This window comes from Scomber scombrus, chromosome 3 (assembly GCF_963691925.1).
Source record: "Scomber scombrus chromosome 3, fScoSco1.1, whole genome shotgun sequence".
NCBI classification, from domain to species: Eukaryota; Metazoa; Chordata; class Actinopteri; order Scombriformes; family Scombridae; genus Scomber; species Scomber scombrus.
In genome coordinates this window covers 4,600,738-4,615,419 of record NC_084972.1, presented here as the reverse complement: position 1 = coordinate 4,615,419, position 14,682 = coordinate 4,600,738, and the positions used below count along the sequence as shown (strand labels likewise).

General features: G+C 38.3%; 1 protein-coding gene across 1 annotated transcript in view; it reads right to left on the bottom strand.

The window, feature by feature from the left end:
* Window positions 1–2,006: 2,006 nt before the first annotated feature.
* Window positions 2,007–14,682, bottom strand: part of acad9 (acyl-CoA dehydrogenase family, member 9) — a 28,242-nt gene continuing 15,566 nt past the window's right edge. Inside the window, exons 4-18 of the mRNA XM_062415428.1 lie at window positions 12,637–12,743; window positions 12,428–12,528; window positions 11,731–11,809; window positions 11,436–11,607; window positions 11,255–11,328; window positions 11,080–11,155; window positions 10,906–10,976; window positions 10,688–10,807; window positions 10,468–10,596; window positions 9,879–9,958; window positions 9,134–9,260; window positions 8,959–9,036; window positions 6,961–7,089; window positions 3,059–3,131; window positions 2,007–2,702 (exon numbers count right to left, since the gene is read on the bottom strand). Coding sequence (XP_062271412.1) covers window positions 2,602–2,702; window positions 3,059–3,131; window positions 6,961–7,089; window positions 8,959–9,036; window positions 9,134–9,260; window positions 9,879–9,958; window positions 10,468–10,596; window positions 10,688–10,807; window positions 10,906–10,976; window positions 11,080–11,155; window positions 11,255–11,328; window positions 11,436–11,607; window positions 11,731–11,809; window positions 12,428–12,528; window positions 12,637–12,743 — 1,517 coding nt within the window. The 3' untranslated portion in view covers window positions 2,007–2,601. The remainder of the gene's footprint in view (window positions 2,703–3,058; window positions 3,132–6,960; window positions 7,090–8,958; window positions 9,037–9,133; window positions 9,261–9,878; window positions 9,959–10,467; window positions 10,597–10,687; window positions 10,808–10,905; window positions 10,977–11,079; window positions 11,156–11,254; window positions 11,329–11,435; window positions 11,608–11,730; window positions 11,810–12,427; window positions 12,529–12,636; window positions 12,744–14,682) is intronic.

The window sequence follows — 14,682 nt, the reverse complement described above, 5'->3', positions numbered from 1 at the left end:
CCACACCACACTGGAGAATAAATTTGGTGTAGGAAGAGCCTCAATGGTATCAGCATCGAACAAAAAAATGTCTTGTAAACATCCAACCCTCCTGTGAAGAATAACTGTCTCTCTCCCCGATGAATTTGTATGAACGGTGGGTGTGATCTGGATCCCCAGGAGAGCCTCTCCAGCAGGAGCAGATGGATGCTGCCAGAGTTCAGTACAGTCGCTGGCTGAGGAGGATGCTTCCTGGTGGCGGCAACATCAACCCACAAGGCAACAACACAGTCCCCGAGTTCAAGTGTCACATGGGAGGAAACTCAGGAAAGATTCATAATATACTGAAAGATGAGCCCCAGAAGTATTCACTGAGGAAACCAGGCATGAGGCTGAAGGTATGTTCAGTAGAGAAGATATAATGGAGACACACACATTTGTGACAGTGGAACATGATCTGATGAAGTTTTTGTCTTAATGTTGAATGACTGAGAAATCCACAGATGAATCTTATTACTATCATTATACTGTCATTGTTTAATATTAATAGTTCAGATCAAATAATATTGGCTGGATTACCAACTCCTCAACTCCAGCAGCTTCAGGCTCATAATGACAGTTGGTTTGTGGTACTTTGATTGAAAATGAATTTGGTAGGATGCGCTTAAGTAGTGGTTCTCAAAGTGGGGTCCTGGGACTCCCCAAGCAGTCCTTTAGGAGGTCCCAAGCAAAAAAGGAAATATTTTTTTTCCTCACTAAAATTCCATCCATCAACACGATGACAGAATTTATGACTATCATGGGTTTCATACGCTTCCTGTAATAAACTATCTAAAGGCAAAAATCTTATCCTATTAGGGATCCTGAGACAAAATCTTAATGCTAATCCTAATGGGGGCCTATGGTCTAATTTGTGTCAGTTTAGGGATCCTAGAGGTGAAAAAATATGAGAACCACTGCTCTAAATAACAATATAAACTGATATGAAAGCTTTAAAGTGGTTCTTGCTATATTATCTAATCTTGAGGCTCTATCTTGAAGAAGGTGTGTGTCCAAATTAAGTTTGGAGACATTTATTACTTCAGGAGGTACTACATGGTGCATATTACTACATTTAAGCCTCTAAAAAACATGCCTTTAAAACTTGAGCTACAAGCAAAGTTACAAAAGCTTATTTCAAATGAGCCCCACCTATTTCACATAAGTGAAAACAACAATGCAAAAAATCATCACAACCATCACTGTGGTTTATTTACAATAATGTGTGAAAGATCTCAAAGCTTCACTGATAAATACAAACAGAATAGATCAATTGACTACATGTAATGTAAAAGGGGTCACACAGCTCTATGGAGCCTTTGTAGTGTGTTAAAACTTTTGGTTTAACAGCCTGCAACTTAACTGTTTTAAGTTCACATTCACCTAATTTCCAGCCATAACAGGCACCGCTTCTCAGTGAAAAAGCTCTAATAAACTGCCTGTGCATTACCTGCTCAGAATTAAACAGCATTAAAACAGTGGACTGGCTGACAAAGATGACTCTGTGGTGAACGTAGTGAAACATTTTTCTCAGGAGTTTTGTGGAGACCAAAATAGAGCTAAAAGGAGAGTGAATATTAAGGCTACAGATGAATAGAAACAGGATGTTGCCAGATGTGTAAATAGTTTGCGAACATGTTTACACTACCAACTTTAAATAACACTGTGTTCAGTTTGTCACAAAATAGCAAAAATAAATAAATAAAATAACAAAATAAATAAAAAGTCTACCTTTTTTACTGTGCTTTTTTTGTTTTGTTTGTCATGCTTTTGGTAACATTTGACTGCAGACTGTGAGACAACTGCTGTGTTTTATGTTGCAGCCTTTCCCTCAGCTGTCTGTGATGAACCTGGGTAAAGACAAAGCAGAGGAAAAGGAGAGCGTGGCTCTGGCTCCGGGCCCTTGTACAGCCTGCAGCCTCAGCAGCAAAGACAACTCCATCCTCAGACACACGTCTCTGTACAACAAGCACCACTACATGTCGGTATCAAGTTAAACCTTTATTTAAAAGAAATTAGAGAAAGAAAAGTAAAGCTGCATTATTTTTGCTTTGACCTGATGTGTTCCACTGCTTCTTACAGGGCATTCTGCAAGCAGCACTCATTCCTTTACAAGCGGACGGCATCACCTCTGACGGATGAGGAAAAGAGCATCTTCACTTTTCGGGAGCGTGCCCCCGATATGAAGACACGCTCGTCAACCGTCCAGCCCTTCAGGAACATTGTAGAAGCCAAAATCCACAAAGACTGTCCTTTGTATACCAAATAGCCTCACAAGCAATAAAACTAGCATCAGTATCACATGATGTGGTTGTGCAATATTTCATTACAGTTCTGAAGATAAGGAGCACTTTGGATAAAACTTCATATTAAATCTCATTATCCAATCATTTCTATCTTTGAAGCCATGTCTGATATAATACAAGGACTAATCCTTTAATTTATTGATCAACTGTACAAATAATGTTAAAAATGGACTGCTTTCAAAGTTAGTGCTGATACAAATCACTGTGGATTGGACCTGCCTGTACCGTCCAATCAGAATAGAGGAGTCACTGTATTATATTCAGATGTGGAGCAAGCTCAGTATGTTCTTTCTAGAGGGTGAGAGCAGATGTAAGCTCTGTTGTCCAAGACCTCCTTGGCGATCTTCTTGATGCTGGCATCGTTGTTCTCAGGAGAGTCTGGAACGGATTGAAATTTGAATTTGAAAAAGAAAAAGAAAAAAAAGGAGCCGCTTTCATTCATTTAAAAAGCAACATTCTCATCTGTCTGGATCATGTCACGGGGGTTAATGCTGGATTACATGTAGGTAATTTAAAAAATGCGCACAGTGTGAAAATCAAAAGCAGTGGGTAGGAGGAGGAGGAGGAGGGGGGGTCTTGAGTGTTGGTATGTGAGGTTCAGCAGGGAAATTCCGCAACACATGCAAGTCTTTTGTACTGAGATGCAGTTAAAAAAAAAAAAGAAAAGAAAAAGACACGAGGCTGTTCTCAATTACGTTTTTTTGTGTGGGTTTTTTCGTGTGTGTTGTACTTACGTTTTTGCAACTGAGTCATCAAGTAATTGTTCTTGAAGTGAACGTCGCTGCAGAAGGTGTTTGCCAGCAGCACCTAGAAAAACCAGCGACATCCATCAAAACCCTTTCTGACAGCAGTATATAACAGTAAAAAAGAGGAATGAAGACTAAATATGATGCAGGCGAGCAGCTGAGAGCACCAAACATCACGATGTAATCACATTTTGTTGGCTCTGCTTTCATCTGCAAACACAACTTGAAACATCAGTGTTATAACTCACCCCTGTGTACTGTTTTAATCAATTCTTCATTAAGAATTGTTTATAGTCTTTTTTTATTCTATTTGTTTTGATGTTTTAACATTTTGCTCTACTTTATTTTATTATCGTTCTATAAAGTCTCTTTTGTCTTTTAATCTCTTTTTTTAACCTAGTTTTAGTCCAGTTTTTATTATTTGTTATAGTCTCTTTTATTTCTTTTTAATTTGTTTTGTCTTTTTGATACATTTTAACCTAGTTTGTTTTTACTCTAACTTTTAATAAACTTTCTCATATTTTCTTCTTTTAAAAAATAATTAGTTTCTTTTATTTATTTTTTTACTTTATTTCAACATTTTTATCATTTATTTTCTCTTGCGTGCATTGGTCTCAATTTATAATTTGTCCTTTGTTTTTCTCTCATCATTTTTATTCCTTTTCTTTATATTGTCACTTTTTCTGTCTTATTATCAGCCTGTCAATCAACTGTGAAGCACTTTGAACTACATTAACCTGTATGAAAGCTGCTGTATAAATAAAGTTGGATTGATTGATTGATTTACAAAAATATGTCAGATTAGCACTTTCTCTCATCATGGACACAATTCAGACTGTATTCAAACAAACATGAAGAAACTTGTTGAAAAGTTCACAGTGGAACTAAACTGGACACATTTGCTCTAAAATACTTAGAACTCAGTCACAGTTTAATTAGTTGGCTACTTTTACTATTTACTATTTTTACCATTTTAAAATGATTGCTATGTTTTATTTTCCATCTTATATCACATTAAATGTTTATTTCTTTCCCCTTTCATTTACGTTCTTACGTTTAACATTGCTCTATGCTCCCTTTACGTCCCTTTTATGTCCCTCGTTGTATGTCATTTCTTCTGCACTTTGAGCTGCATTTCTTGTATGAAAAGTGCTATACAAATAATTAATTATTATTAACCCACAGTGGAGAGAACCAGGGGGAGAACTAGACTTCCCATCTGAAACACAGTAAAATGTTGCTAAATAGGATCATTCAAAGCCTCCCCTGCCTTGTTTATGACTCTGTGTGGAGTATTTGTTTGGCTCTTCATCACTGTTTCTGATTATACACAGAATCATCTGACAGTTAGTGTTTACGCTCCATCCTGCATCCTCTTCCACCCAAATATGCTCTGATTTTTTTTTTAAAACTGTTTGGAGGAATAAATACAGAGGACACATCTGCTAAAATACTGCAGTGACTGAAAAAAATGGAATGCAATACCTGGAAAATATTAGATAATTTAGGCAGCTACTGATGATGTTGACAACAAATCTTTTTAAAAACATGGCTGCCACAAAACCCCCCCACAAAAAAGCAAATATAATTAGAGGTGACAACATGTTGTGACACGCTGCCGCCTTAATTACTTGCAGGAGACTTCCTGCACTGAGAGAAAAACAGCCAAATCTAATTAGATAGCAATGTGTGTTTTATTAAGTCTGATAAATGCACTTAAATGGAGATGTGACCTCCCTTCTGGATAATTACATTGGAATTCAAAGCAGCAACTTAACTGCTGTCTATGGCTATATTATTAACACCCATATACAATACAGCTCCTAAACACTTATACAGTAGCATGTTAATGTAATACATTTATAAATCCAACCACAGAACACATTAAACATGAAGCAGGTGGGAGGAGCTTTAGATTATGATATGGACAGGCAGTGTATTCATCTGTAGTGGGGGTTAGGTAAGTAGTGGCAAATGGGCTCAATTTGGCCCACCAATAAAATGTGGATCTTGACCCTGATAGGGCTTCATTAAAACATTTTAATTAAGTTTTCTAAAGTAAGTAAGTCAAGTTTCTTTTGAAGATATAAATATAAAGCTCTTTTGAATTGTAGTGATAACATGTATTTGGCATCTATTAATCTATACCTCCCCAGTGGAGAACCAATGACTTGCTGCTTTTGTTGGACGATATATTGTCTCAGAAATAATCGCGATAAACAATATTATTGTAATTTGAAGATCATTTTATACCACTGCTATAATGATAATATAACAGTATAGTAATGAAAGAGGGGGGCGGGGGGATTGGAGAGTGGGGGCTACACTTCTGCAGTCTCCACTCAGGACGTACACAGTGAGGAATGATAATGTACGATAAGTCGATAACGTAATTTTGTGACAGGCCTACCAATGACTGTTTAATGCCAAGACCTAATTAATGGATCATCATTCCTCTCCATATGCTACCACTCAGTTATCTACCCAAAGATCTTTAGTTGCCCAGTTGAGAGCTGGTATTCTTCCGCTTGCACTTGAAGTTGGTCGATTCAAAAACATCCAAGAGTAAAACAGATTGTGTGAACTATGTGATCTTGGTGAAGTGGAAAGTGAGACCCACTATCATTTGTACTGTCTACTTTATGATGATTTAAGAGAGTTAATGTTCCAACAAATGGCTCGACTGAATCCTGAAATATTTTGGCGTTGTGATGAGCAAAAAATTGAATGTATATTTAATTTTGATGCATTTAAGCTTGCAAGTTTTGTGTCAAAAGCCTGGAAAAGGCAGCAAGATGGACTGTTCAATTAATACTTTGATTATTTTTTAAATGTTATTTTATTGTTCCGCTTTTCGTATCTCTATTGATCATTTATGCTGGATAATGTTGATCTGATTATGAAGGAAGCTTCCATTACCTTATTTATTTTCCTAAATCTTGTTGGTCTTGGTCGTTGTTATTTGAAAAGGCGTAAACTTGTCTTTAACCCCGGTATGTATGAATTTGTGGTGTTTTGTAAGCCCATGTGGGCTGGGCATATTCATATGCATGATACTATAATGAAAATCTCACTCAATCAACCAATCAATCAAACCTATCTGTTCTAACCTTAAAGCAAAAAACAACACGACAATCTTTCTCATTTAATGTAAATAGAACCACACCCTTCCTCACATCTGCACACTTGGTGGTTTGGCCACTGTGATACAAGGGCTATGGGTGCCAGCTGGGCTACTACATATACAGTTCAACATTAACCACATTAATGTTTCTATAAACCTAGCTTTTCATTTCTAAGTGAACTTAAAATATTGTAATGACAAAGTCTTTACCTCTCTTCATAATTAACACATCGGAGCACCAATAAATGATGCTTCAGCTGCACCTAAATGCCGATCCTGCTGTATTTCATATAAGATCATGATTCAAGATAAACTTTATTGTCCCACATATTAGGAAACTTGTCTTGGGCTCTGTGCTCATGCTGCAGCTCTCTCAGGAGGGAATGATGTGTGTAACGATCCCATCAGATAAATAGCAAAGTGATTTAATTACCAAAAACAGAGACCTATATTCAATATGCAAGTTAATCCTAGGTGTATTGAGGCTTATTGCCTTTAAACACACTTCCTCTTCTCTTGCTCTTCGGAACTGCTTTGGAATAATTTTCACTTTATATGTGACTCAATAAAAAAAGCTGATAATGGTTAAGAAAAGATTACAATCAGATGTATTTCTTCTTGATTCCTCTTGGCCCAATTTTCAGGTCTCAATCAAAGCTTTGGTGTGGGTGTGTGTGTGTGTGTGTGTGTGTGTGTGTGTGTGTGTGTGTGTGTGTGTGTGTGTGTGTGTGTGTGTGTGTGAGACAGAAAGGATGTATACACACACCTCGTGGTCGTGATTCCTGAGGCCAATGCTGATGGAGCGGCTGGCTCTGGACAGGACGGCTGTCATTGCGTAGAGGTTGATCAGCACATCTGCTACTCTCTTCAGGACGAGCTGTTCATCCACTATCGTCTGACAACGTTAATGGACACAAATCAGGACACTTCAAATCATCAGCTTTTTATTTCCAACCTCAGGAATGTCTGGTGCTATCTTTACTGCTGAAAAAATTAAAAAAAACATCACTGCGAATCATTTTGTGATTTATCAAATCCTTTTTCCTGTAAACACTGACGTCATCAGCAAATAAGTGAATCTGCTCCTGGCTGATCTTCCAGTGTTGGTGGTTTCTGTTCAAAAGACTAAACTCTGATTTTGATTACCTTCTCACTGCGGCTTAGAAGACAGTTTGGATTTCACTTTTAAGTTGTGGTAAATGGATTCTTGTGTTCGGAGATGTCCTGACAGTGACCACAACAACACCACAACTTCATCTGGGCCATAAACATTTAGTGTTGAAGTTAGTGGGCGATGGATGCTCTTCTCTGGCAGGTTTAAATCTTCATGACTCTCTTCTAAATTCAAAACTGAGCTCTCAGTGTGTGGAATTTAGCAGGTGTCCAGTCTAGTAACTGAGTCAAACTATGGCCAAATCTATGAAAATACAATTAATGCTGTAATAAACCAGAACTATTGTTTTAGGCTGGGATGATTTATCAATGACCTATACCTATAAACAGATGATATTTTTCAAGATTATTTTCACGCTGCTTAAGATCCTCAGACAAGAGTCATTCTTACCAAGGAGGACCAGGGCCTTTTCAGTCCGGGCCCCTCAATTGTGGAACTCTCGGCCTGAGTATCTCAGGCAAGCAGAATCAGTTTCATCTTCTTAAGACTCACTTTTATGCAAAGGCCTTGTTATAGTTTTTACTGACTGCATTCCTCATCACTTTTTATCCTATATTTTATCACTATTTCCAGGTTTTATTGCTTTATGATCTTATTTCATAATCTTGATCGCTGCCTGTTTTCCATGTTAGAACTATACATTTAGCTCTTTCCATGTTTTATTTTATATGGAAACCACTTGGTAACGTTGTTTTAAAAAATGCTATATAAATAAAATTGCTATTACTATTAACCTGGGGGCGCTGCAGCCACCAAGACGCCCTACATAATGGTTTCCTTACACCCTTGCAATACACAGATTGTTACAGTGACATTCAAGAGCAAACATAAGTGCAGAATTCCTGCTTAATGTAATTGGCCCAGTACATTTTTGGCATATTTGCCTTTATTAGAGAGTTGAAAGTAAGGAGATGACAGGAAATGAGAGATGGGGAATTACATAAAGCAAAGGTTCCTGTCAAGTCAGGAACCTTTGCTGAGAAATGTGGCAGCATTGTTAGAACTTGGTATTATGTGAAACTAGATGTAGATCTATTTGAATATTAAGGCAAGCAGCAATCTTATCTCACAATTGGGTCCCAATTTCCTAAAAAAGGTTGTATAGTCCAAGCCTGACTTGTTAATGCTTATTCTAATGCCGTTTATCTTATTATTATTATTATATTTCTTATTCCTTTGTGTTTGAGCAGTTTTAAGTGATCTGATAAAGGTATTGCTCTCTGGATGAACACTGCAGTGTGATTAAAGCCCTCTGAGGTCACTTCTCATGTACTGGATCAAAAGGGAGTCAACTGATACATGAAGTGGGGATTAGGAAAACTGCCTGTTTCCAAGATTTTTATAGCTTCTTTGAAAAAGCTGTGATTACAAAAGCACAGTCACATAGAATGATGGGAATAGAGAAGAACACTTTGGAGCAGCTGTCTAACACATGAACACCACTTCAGAAACAGTGATTAGAAGAGAAGAACACATCTCTTGCTACCAGACATTCAGACATTTGTGACAAATGGGAATTTTGTTGAGAAGAATGAGAAACAGTTGAGCAGCTGTTTTTTCCCCCAGAATGTAAAATCAATCAAATGTTACCTTTCCATATCTGTACAGCAGGCTCTCCACAGTCGATCCAAAGGAGTTCGCGTTCTGTTCAAATTTCTTTGCACTCTCCTGTAAACAGAAAACAGCTGAGGCTTTAGAAAAAAGCTAATATGTTGTATCTATGTGCACAAAATCTATCTCATAAGAGTTAAAAGGAAATTTTTACCGCCAGGCTGGGATGAACCACTCCATCTTTTCCTGTCAAGCCATAGTCCACTGAACCTCCCAATGAGCTCTTCAATTTCTTGCTTAACATGCCCATAGCCAGACCAATATTTCCCTTCTTCATCTCCCTGGAGGCAGAGCAGAGACAAGTCTGAGAGACTAAAGCACATCCTGGAAGTTTTCAATGAATTACATAAGCTTGTGATGGCTTTCAGGGAAATAGACAAACATATTCATTCCATTTTTTACCTATGATGCAGCCTTTAAGACTACAGAAACCCAACATTTACATTTAAAGCTGCACCTATCAGTATGTTTGTATTAACAATGAAACTAATTTTGTGTGATGTGAAAGGTTATCAGATTATCAAGTCTGAAGTATGCCGTAGCTCTACAGTTTACAGTAATAGGTATTTTCTTCAGCTTGTTGTAGAGTTCAAGTAGCCCAAAGTATCCAGTACCCACCTTTAAAAAAAATATTAAAAACAACATTAAAGCAGAATCTATGTTTCCCTTCTCAGGTTTTTAAGCAAGCCTCACCTTTGTAACCAATCAGAGAAAGCCAAAATCAGGGGTGGGAACACACAAACTGTCAATCAATACGAGAACACTTCTGGTTTCCTACTCTTCTTGTACTGTGGCCCCAAGTGAGCCTTTAAGGAATAGTACTGTTATGTAATTTAGGGAAGAGAACAAAAACAAACAAACAAACGTATATTATTCACAAAGGGAAATCTTATTCTTACTTTATTTTCCCTGTGAGGACTTTTCCAGCATATTGCATTCCAGTGAGAGCGATGTACATCCTCAAAATTTCATTGGTCCCCTGAAAACAGACAAGAGAATCTATAAATAGCATGTTTATGATTTCATGTTTATTATTCCACATGTGGCAATGGAGCCTATGAAGTACCAAACCACATCTGGAGTTAGAAATTTACAAGAGTTCATAATTTCCCAATCAATAAAAGCAACAGGGAAAGAGAAAATGTACATTTTCTTGGTAAAAAAGTGATTTACATTGATTATGATTGATAGACACATCATGATTGGCTGATAAACTGCAGGTCTGCTCATTTCTCTAACTCTAAACAGCCAGAAACCATAACCCTCACCAAGTAAATCCATGTAAAGACCTTGATTTCCAAAGTTAGATGTGCCCCCTGGTGGCCAGTTACAGGCACAGCCCTGTCTGAACCCCTTTTAATATAACTTCTTAATATTTGCTTGATTTTAAGCTCTATTAAAACTTAGTCAGTCATGAAAAAACCCAACATGGATAATTTGAACCTAATTAAAGAATGTAAACTATTCATGTCTAAAAATTCTCAGTACCTCAAAGATAGGCAGGATGCGACAGTCCCTGACGTAGCGCTCGAAGGGGTAGTTCTTTGTATAACCCAGACCTCCGAGGACCTGAAGAGCTTCACTCACACAAATCCAACCTCCCTCTGAGCTGAACACCTGCACAGATGATAGAGAATACACATCATGAGAATTTTTTGGTTTTATACTGGTTTAACATGAACAAGGTTTGATGACAAACGTGTCTAACCTTGACCATGGCGGCCTCTACGGAACAGTCTGGAAGTCCTGGTTTGTCCATCATTCCTGCTGTCAGGTATGCCATGCTCTCCATCACAAATGCATTAATGGTCATCAATGCAAACTTCTCCTACAGTACAGAGGCAATCACACACCTTAGTCACTTCTGTGCAGACTGAATTGTGGTGATTATTCACTAGACTCTAATGAGGGAGAAGTGGAACGTACCTGAATCATACCAAATTCACTCAGGCTTTTGTTAAACTGCTTCCTGGTTGCAGCATACTCAGCGGTCAACTCTACAACAAGCCAGAGAGAGATAATGTCAAACAGAAAGAATGCCACAAAACTCAACCTTAAATTCTTAATCAGTTATCTCACTTGCTCTGTAGGGGTTTTTACCTATCAGCTTTTTTATCATTCCAGCAGAAGAACTACCCATACTGAATCTCCCTGAGTTGAGGATGTTCATGGCAATCTGTCCAATACAAAGAAAAACTTTGGTGTTAAAACCAACACAACCTTACAGATAATGGCCATGTACAATAGTTTGTGTTTAGGACAGTATACAACTTACCTTGAATCCACCACCTATTTCTCCAATTACATTCTCCAGTGGCACTGGGACGTTCTCATAGGATACTTCACAAGCTGAAAAAAGACAAAAAGTTACATTACAAACTGGAAGGGAAGGACACAAACTCTACCAAGACCATTCTGAGTGTTTATCTTGTTGTCCAAAATCATGACAGGCTTACTGTTGGAGCCCCGGATGCCAAGTTTGTCCTCAGGCTTGCCACTAGTGATTCCCCCGAAAGCCCTCTCCACGATAAAGGCAGAGATCTTATCTTTCTTCACGCCATCTACAACCACCTCTGACCTCGCAAACACCGTCATAATATCAGCCATCCCTCCGTTTGAAATCCAAATCTGATGAAACACATTGAAAGACAGGGGATGTTTAGAGTTCAAGGCAAATTGAATAATGTGAGAGGATTTTACGATGTACATTTGAAGCCCAGATCAAACATTTGTGGACTTGATTCATCTCACCTTCGATCCGTTGATCAGGTAATGTTTTCCGTCTTCTGACAGCGTTGCTCGGGTCTGAATAGAGGCTGCATCGCTTCCACTGAAATGAACCAACTGAGTATAAGTGAAGCTAATCCAACCATATACTGGGACACAAAGTATAGATTCTGTCACAATTTCACCCTGGCAATGGAAAGTGCTCATTTCTGACTGGCTGGCAGGTGTCCCCTTAAGATATTATAACTGGACCACTCAAACATAGTCTAGGTCCCAAAGCATATCCTAATGTTGAGTTAAATGGATTAATAATTAACTGGATTAGATTGAAATCTGGACTATGGATAACAAATCCTGAGCTACAAATCCTGTATCTGGTTTCCCTCCAGGACTTCTAGATTTGTAATTAATTAAATCCAGCACAGATGTAGACACTCTCAAATAATAAACTCTGTTTTATAAGTAAAGAAAATTCATTCAAACATGTTTAAAGGCCTCGTGGTGATGCATAATGTGTTTGTGAGAAATCCTACATGCAAACGTTTATTCACTTTGTTTGTTGTTGACAAACTCGTAAACAAACTCTGTTCTAGCAGAGCCATAGGTAAACTGATCTACACAAAACACCTTGTCTTGTATGAAGAAGCATGCACGGATGTCCACACGTCTCTGGCTTCAGGGGCAAACTGTCAACATGTAAATGAGCTTTGAATGCCTTTACCTTCCAGGCTCTGTCAGACAGAAAGCTGCTATGTGTTCTCCTGAGGCCAATTTGGGCAAATACTTCTGCTTCTGTGCTTCACTCCCTGCAATCAGAATCCCCTGAAACACCAAACAGCTGTTAGCGAATCATAGGAAACGTCCCCACATGTTATCATACTCCCAAGATGATCAACCATGTGCAACTCTGTTACATCATTTTATCTTTACCTTTAGTCCAATGGCCTGATGGGCAGCCAGTGTTACAGCAATAGAGCCATCTAATGAGGTGATCTCTGCCAGTCGTGCATACATGGTGTTGGACAATCCGAGACCCCCTGTGATGAAAAAAGAAACATTTTCTCGCTGACTGTCTTTAAACTAAGTCACACAGTAAACAGTTATGGTGGCATGGATGTTTATTATCCTGAAAAATATCCTCTTATTTGAGTCAGACTGTCTCCGTCACATAAACTGCAGTCACCATGTCATCAAAGGTCCTGGTCTGAAAAGTGAAGCCATTGCTGAAGTGCCTTAAAATCTGCATTATTTCAAATGACCAGCAGGGGGCGACTCTATTGGTTACACAATGAAACCTGATTGTATTGAAGTCGACGAGAAAATAACCCAACTTCTCACTTGATTTATTACCTCAGTAAACACTTTCTAAATGAGTTTATAGTCTCAATCACTAACTTTAAATCTTCTTGAATACAACATGATGTTCATTTTGTAAGTTATGGTCCCTCTTAAAGTGAAATAGTCAATAAAGCAGGGTCTGCTTTAGGGTGTGAATACTTTGGGACTGAAAAGTTGCTACTACTGTGACAACATTGATTATGTAACATAACCATGACATAACCCCAGATTCATAGAGTATAGGTGTGGATGCCATTATTTCACAGTTTATTTTCAGATCCTGAAAGTTAATTGTAAGATTTCAGTAACCTTAGAAAATCTTGTTCAGCGTTCAGTTGTACTAAAATAGTAATTATTGATTTTATATATACACTACCGTTCAAAAGTTTGGGGTCACATTGAAATGTCCTTATTTTTGAAGGAAAAGCACTGTATTTTTCAATGAAGATAACTTTAAACTAGTCTTAACTTTAAAGAAATACACTCTATACATTGCTAATGTGGTAAATGACTATTCTAGCTGCAAATGTCTGGTTTTTGGTGCAATATCTACATAGGTGTATAGAGGCCCATTTCCAGCAACTATCACTCCAGTGTTCTAATGGTACAATGTGTTTGCTCATTGGCTCAGAAGGCTAATTGATGATTAGAAAACCCTTGTGCAATCATGTTCACACATCTGAAAACAGTTTAGCTCGTTACAGAAGCTACAAAACTGACCTTCCTTTGAGCAGATTGAGTTTCTGGAGCATCACATTTGTGGGGTCAATTAAACGCTCAAAATGGCCAGAAAAAGAGAACTTTCATCGGAAACTCAACAGTCTATTCTTGTTCTTGGAAATGAAGGCTATTCCATGCGAGAAATTGCTAAGAAATTGAAGATTTCCTACAACGGTGTGTACTACTCCCTTCAGAGGACAGCACAAACAGGCTCTAACCAGAGTAGAAAAAGAAGTGGGAGGCCGCGTTGCACAACTGAGCAAGAAGATAAGTACAATAGAGTCTCTAGTTTGAGAAACAGACGCCTCACAGGTCCCCAACTGGCATCTTCATTAAATAGTACCGGCAAAACACCAGTGTCAACATCTACAGTGAAGAGGCGGCTGCAGGATTCTGGGCTTCAGGGCAGAGTGGCAAAGAAAAAGCCATATTTGAGACTGGCCAATAAAAGAAAAAGATTAAGATGGGCAAAAGAACACAGACATTGGACAGAGGAAGACTGGAAAAAAGTGTTGTGGACGGATAAATCCAAGTTTGAGGTGTTTGGATCACAAAGAAGAACGTTTGTGAGACGTAGAACAAATGAAAAGATGCTGGAAGAATGCCTGACGCCATCTGTTAAGCATGGTGGAGGTAATGTGATGGTCTGGGGATGCTTTGGTGCTGGTAAGGTGGGAGATTTGTACAGGGTAAAATGGATTCTGAATAAGGAAGGCTATCACTCCATTTTGCAACGCCATGCCATATCCAGTGGACAGCGCTTGATTGGAGCCAATTTCATCCTACAACAGGACAATGACCCTAAACACACCTCCAAATTGTGCAATGACTATTTAGAGCAGAAGCAGGCAGCTGGTATTCTATCGGTAATGGAGTGGCCAGCGCAGTCAGCAGATCTGAACCCCATTGAGCTGTTGT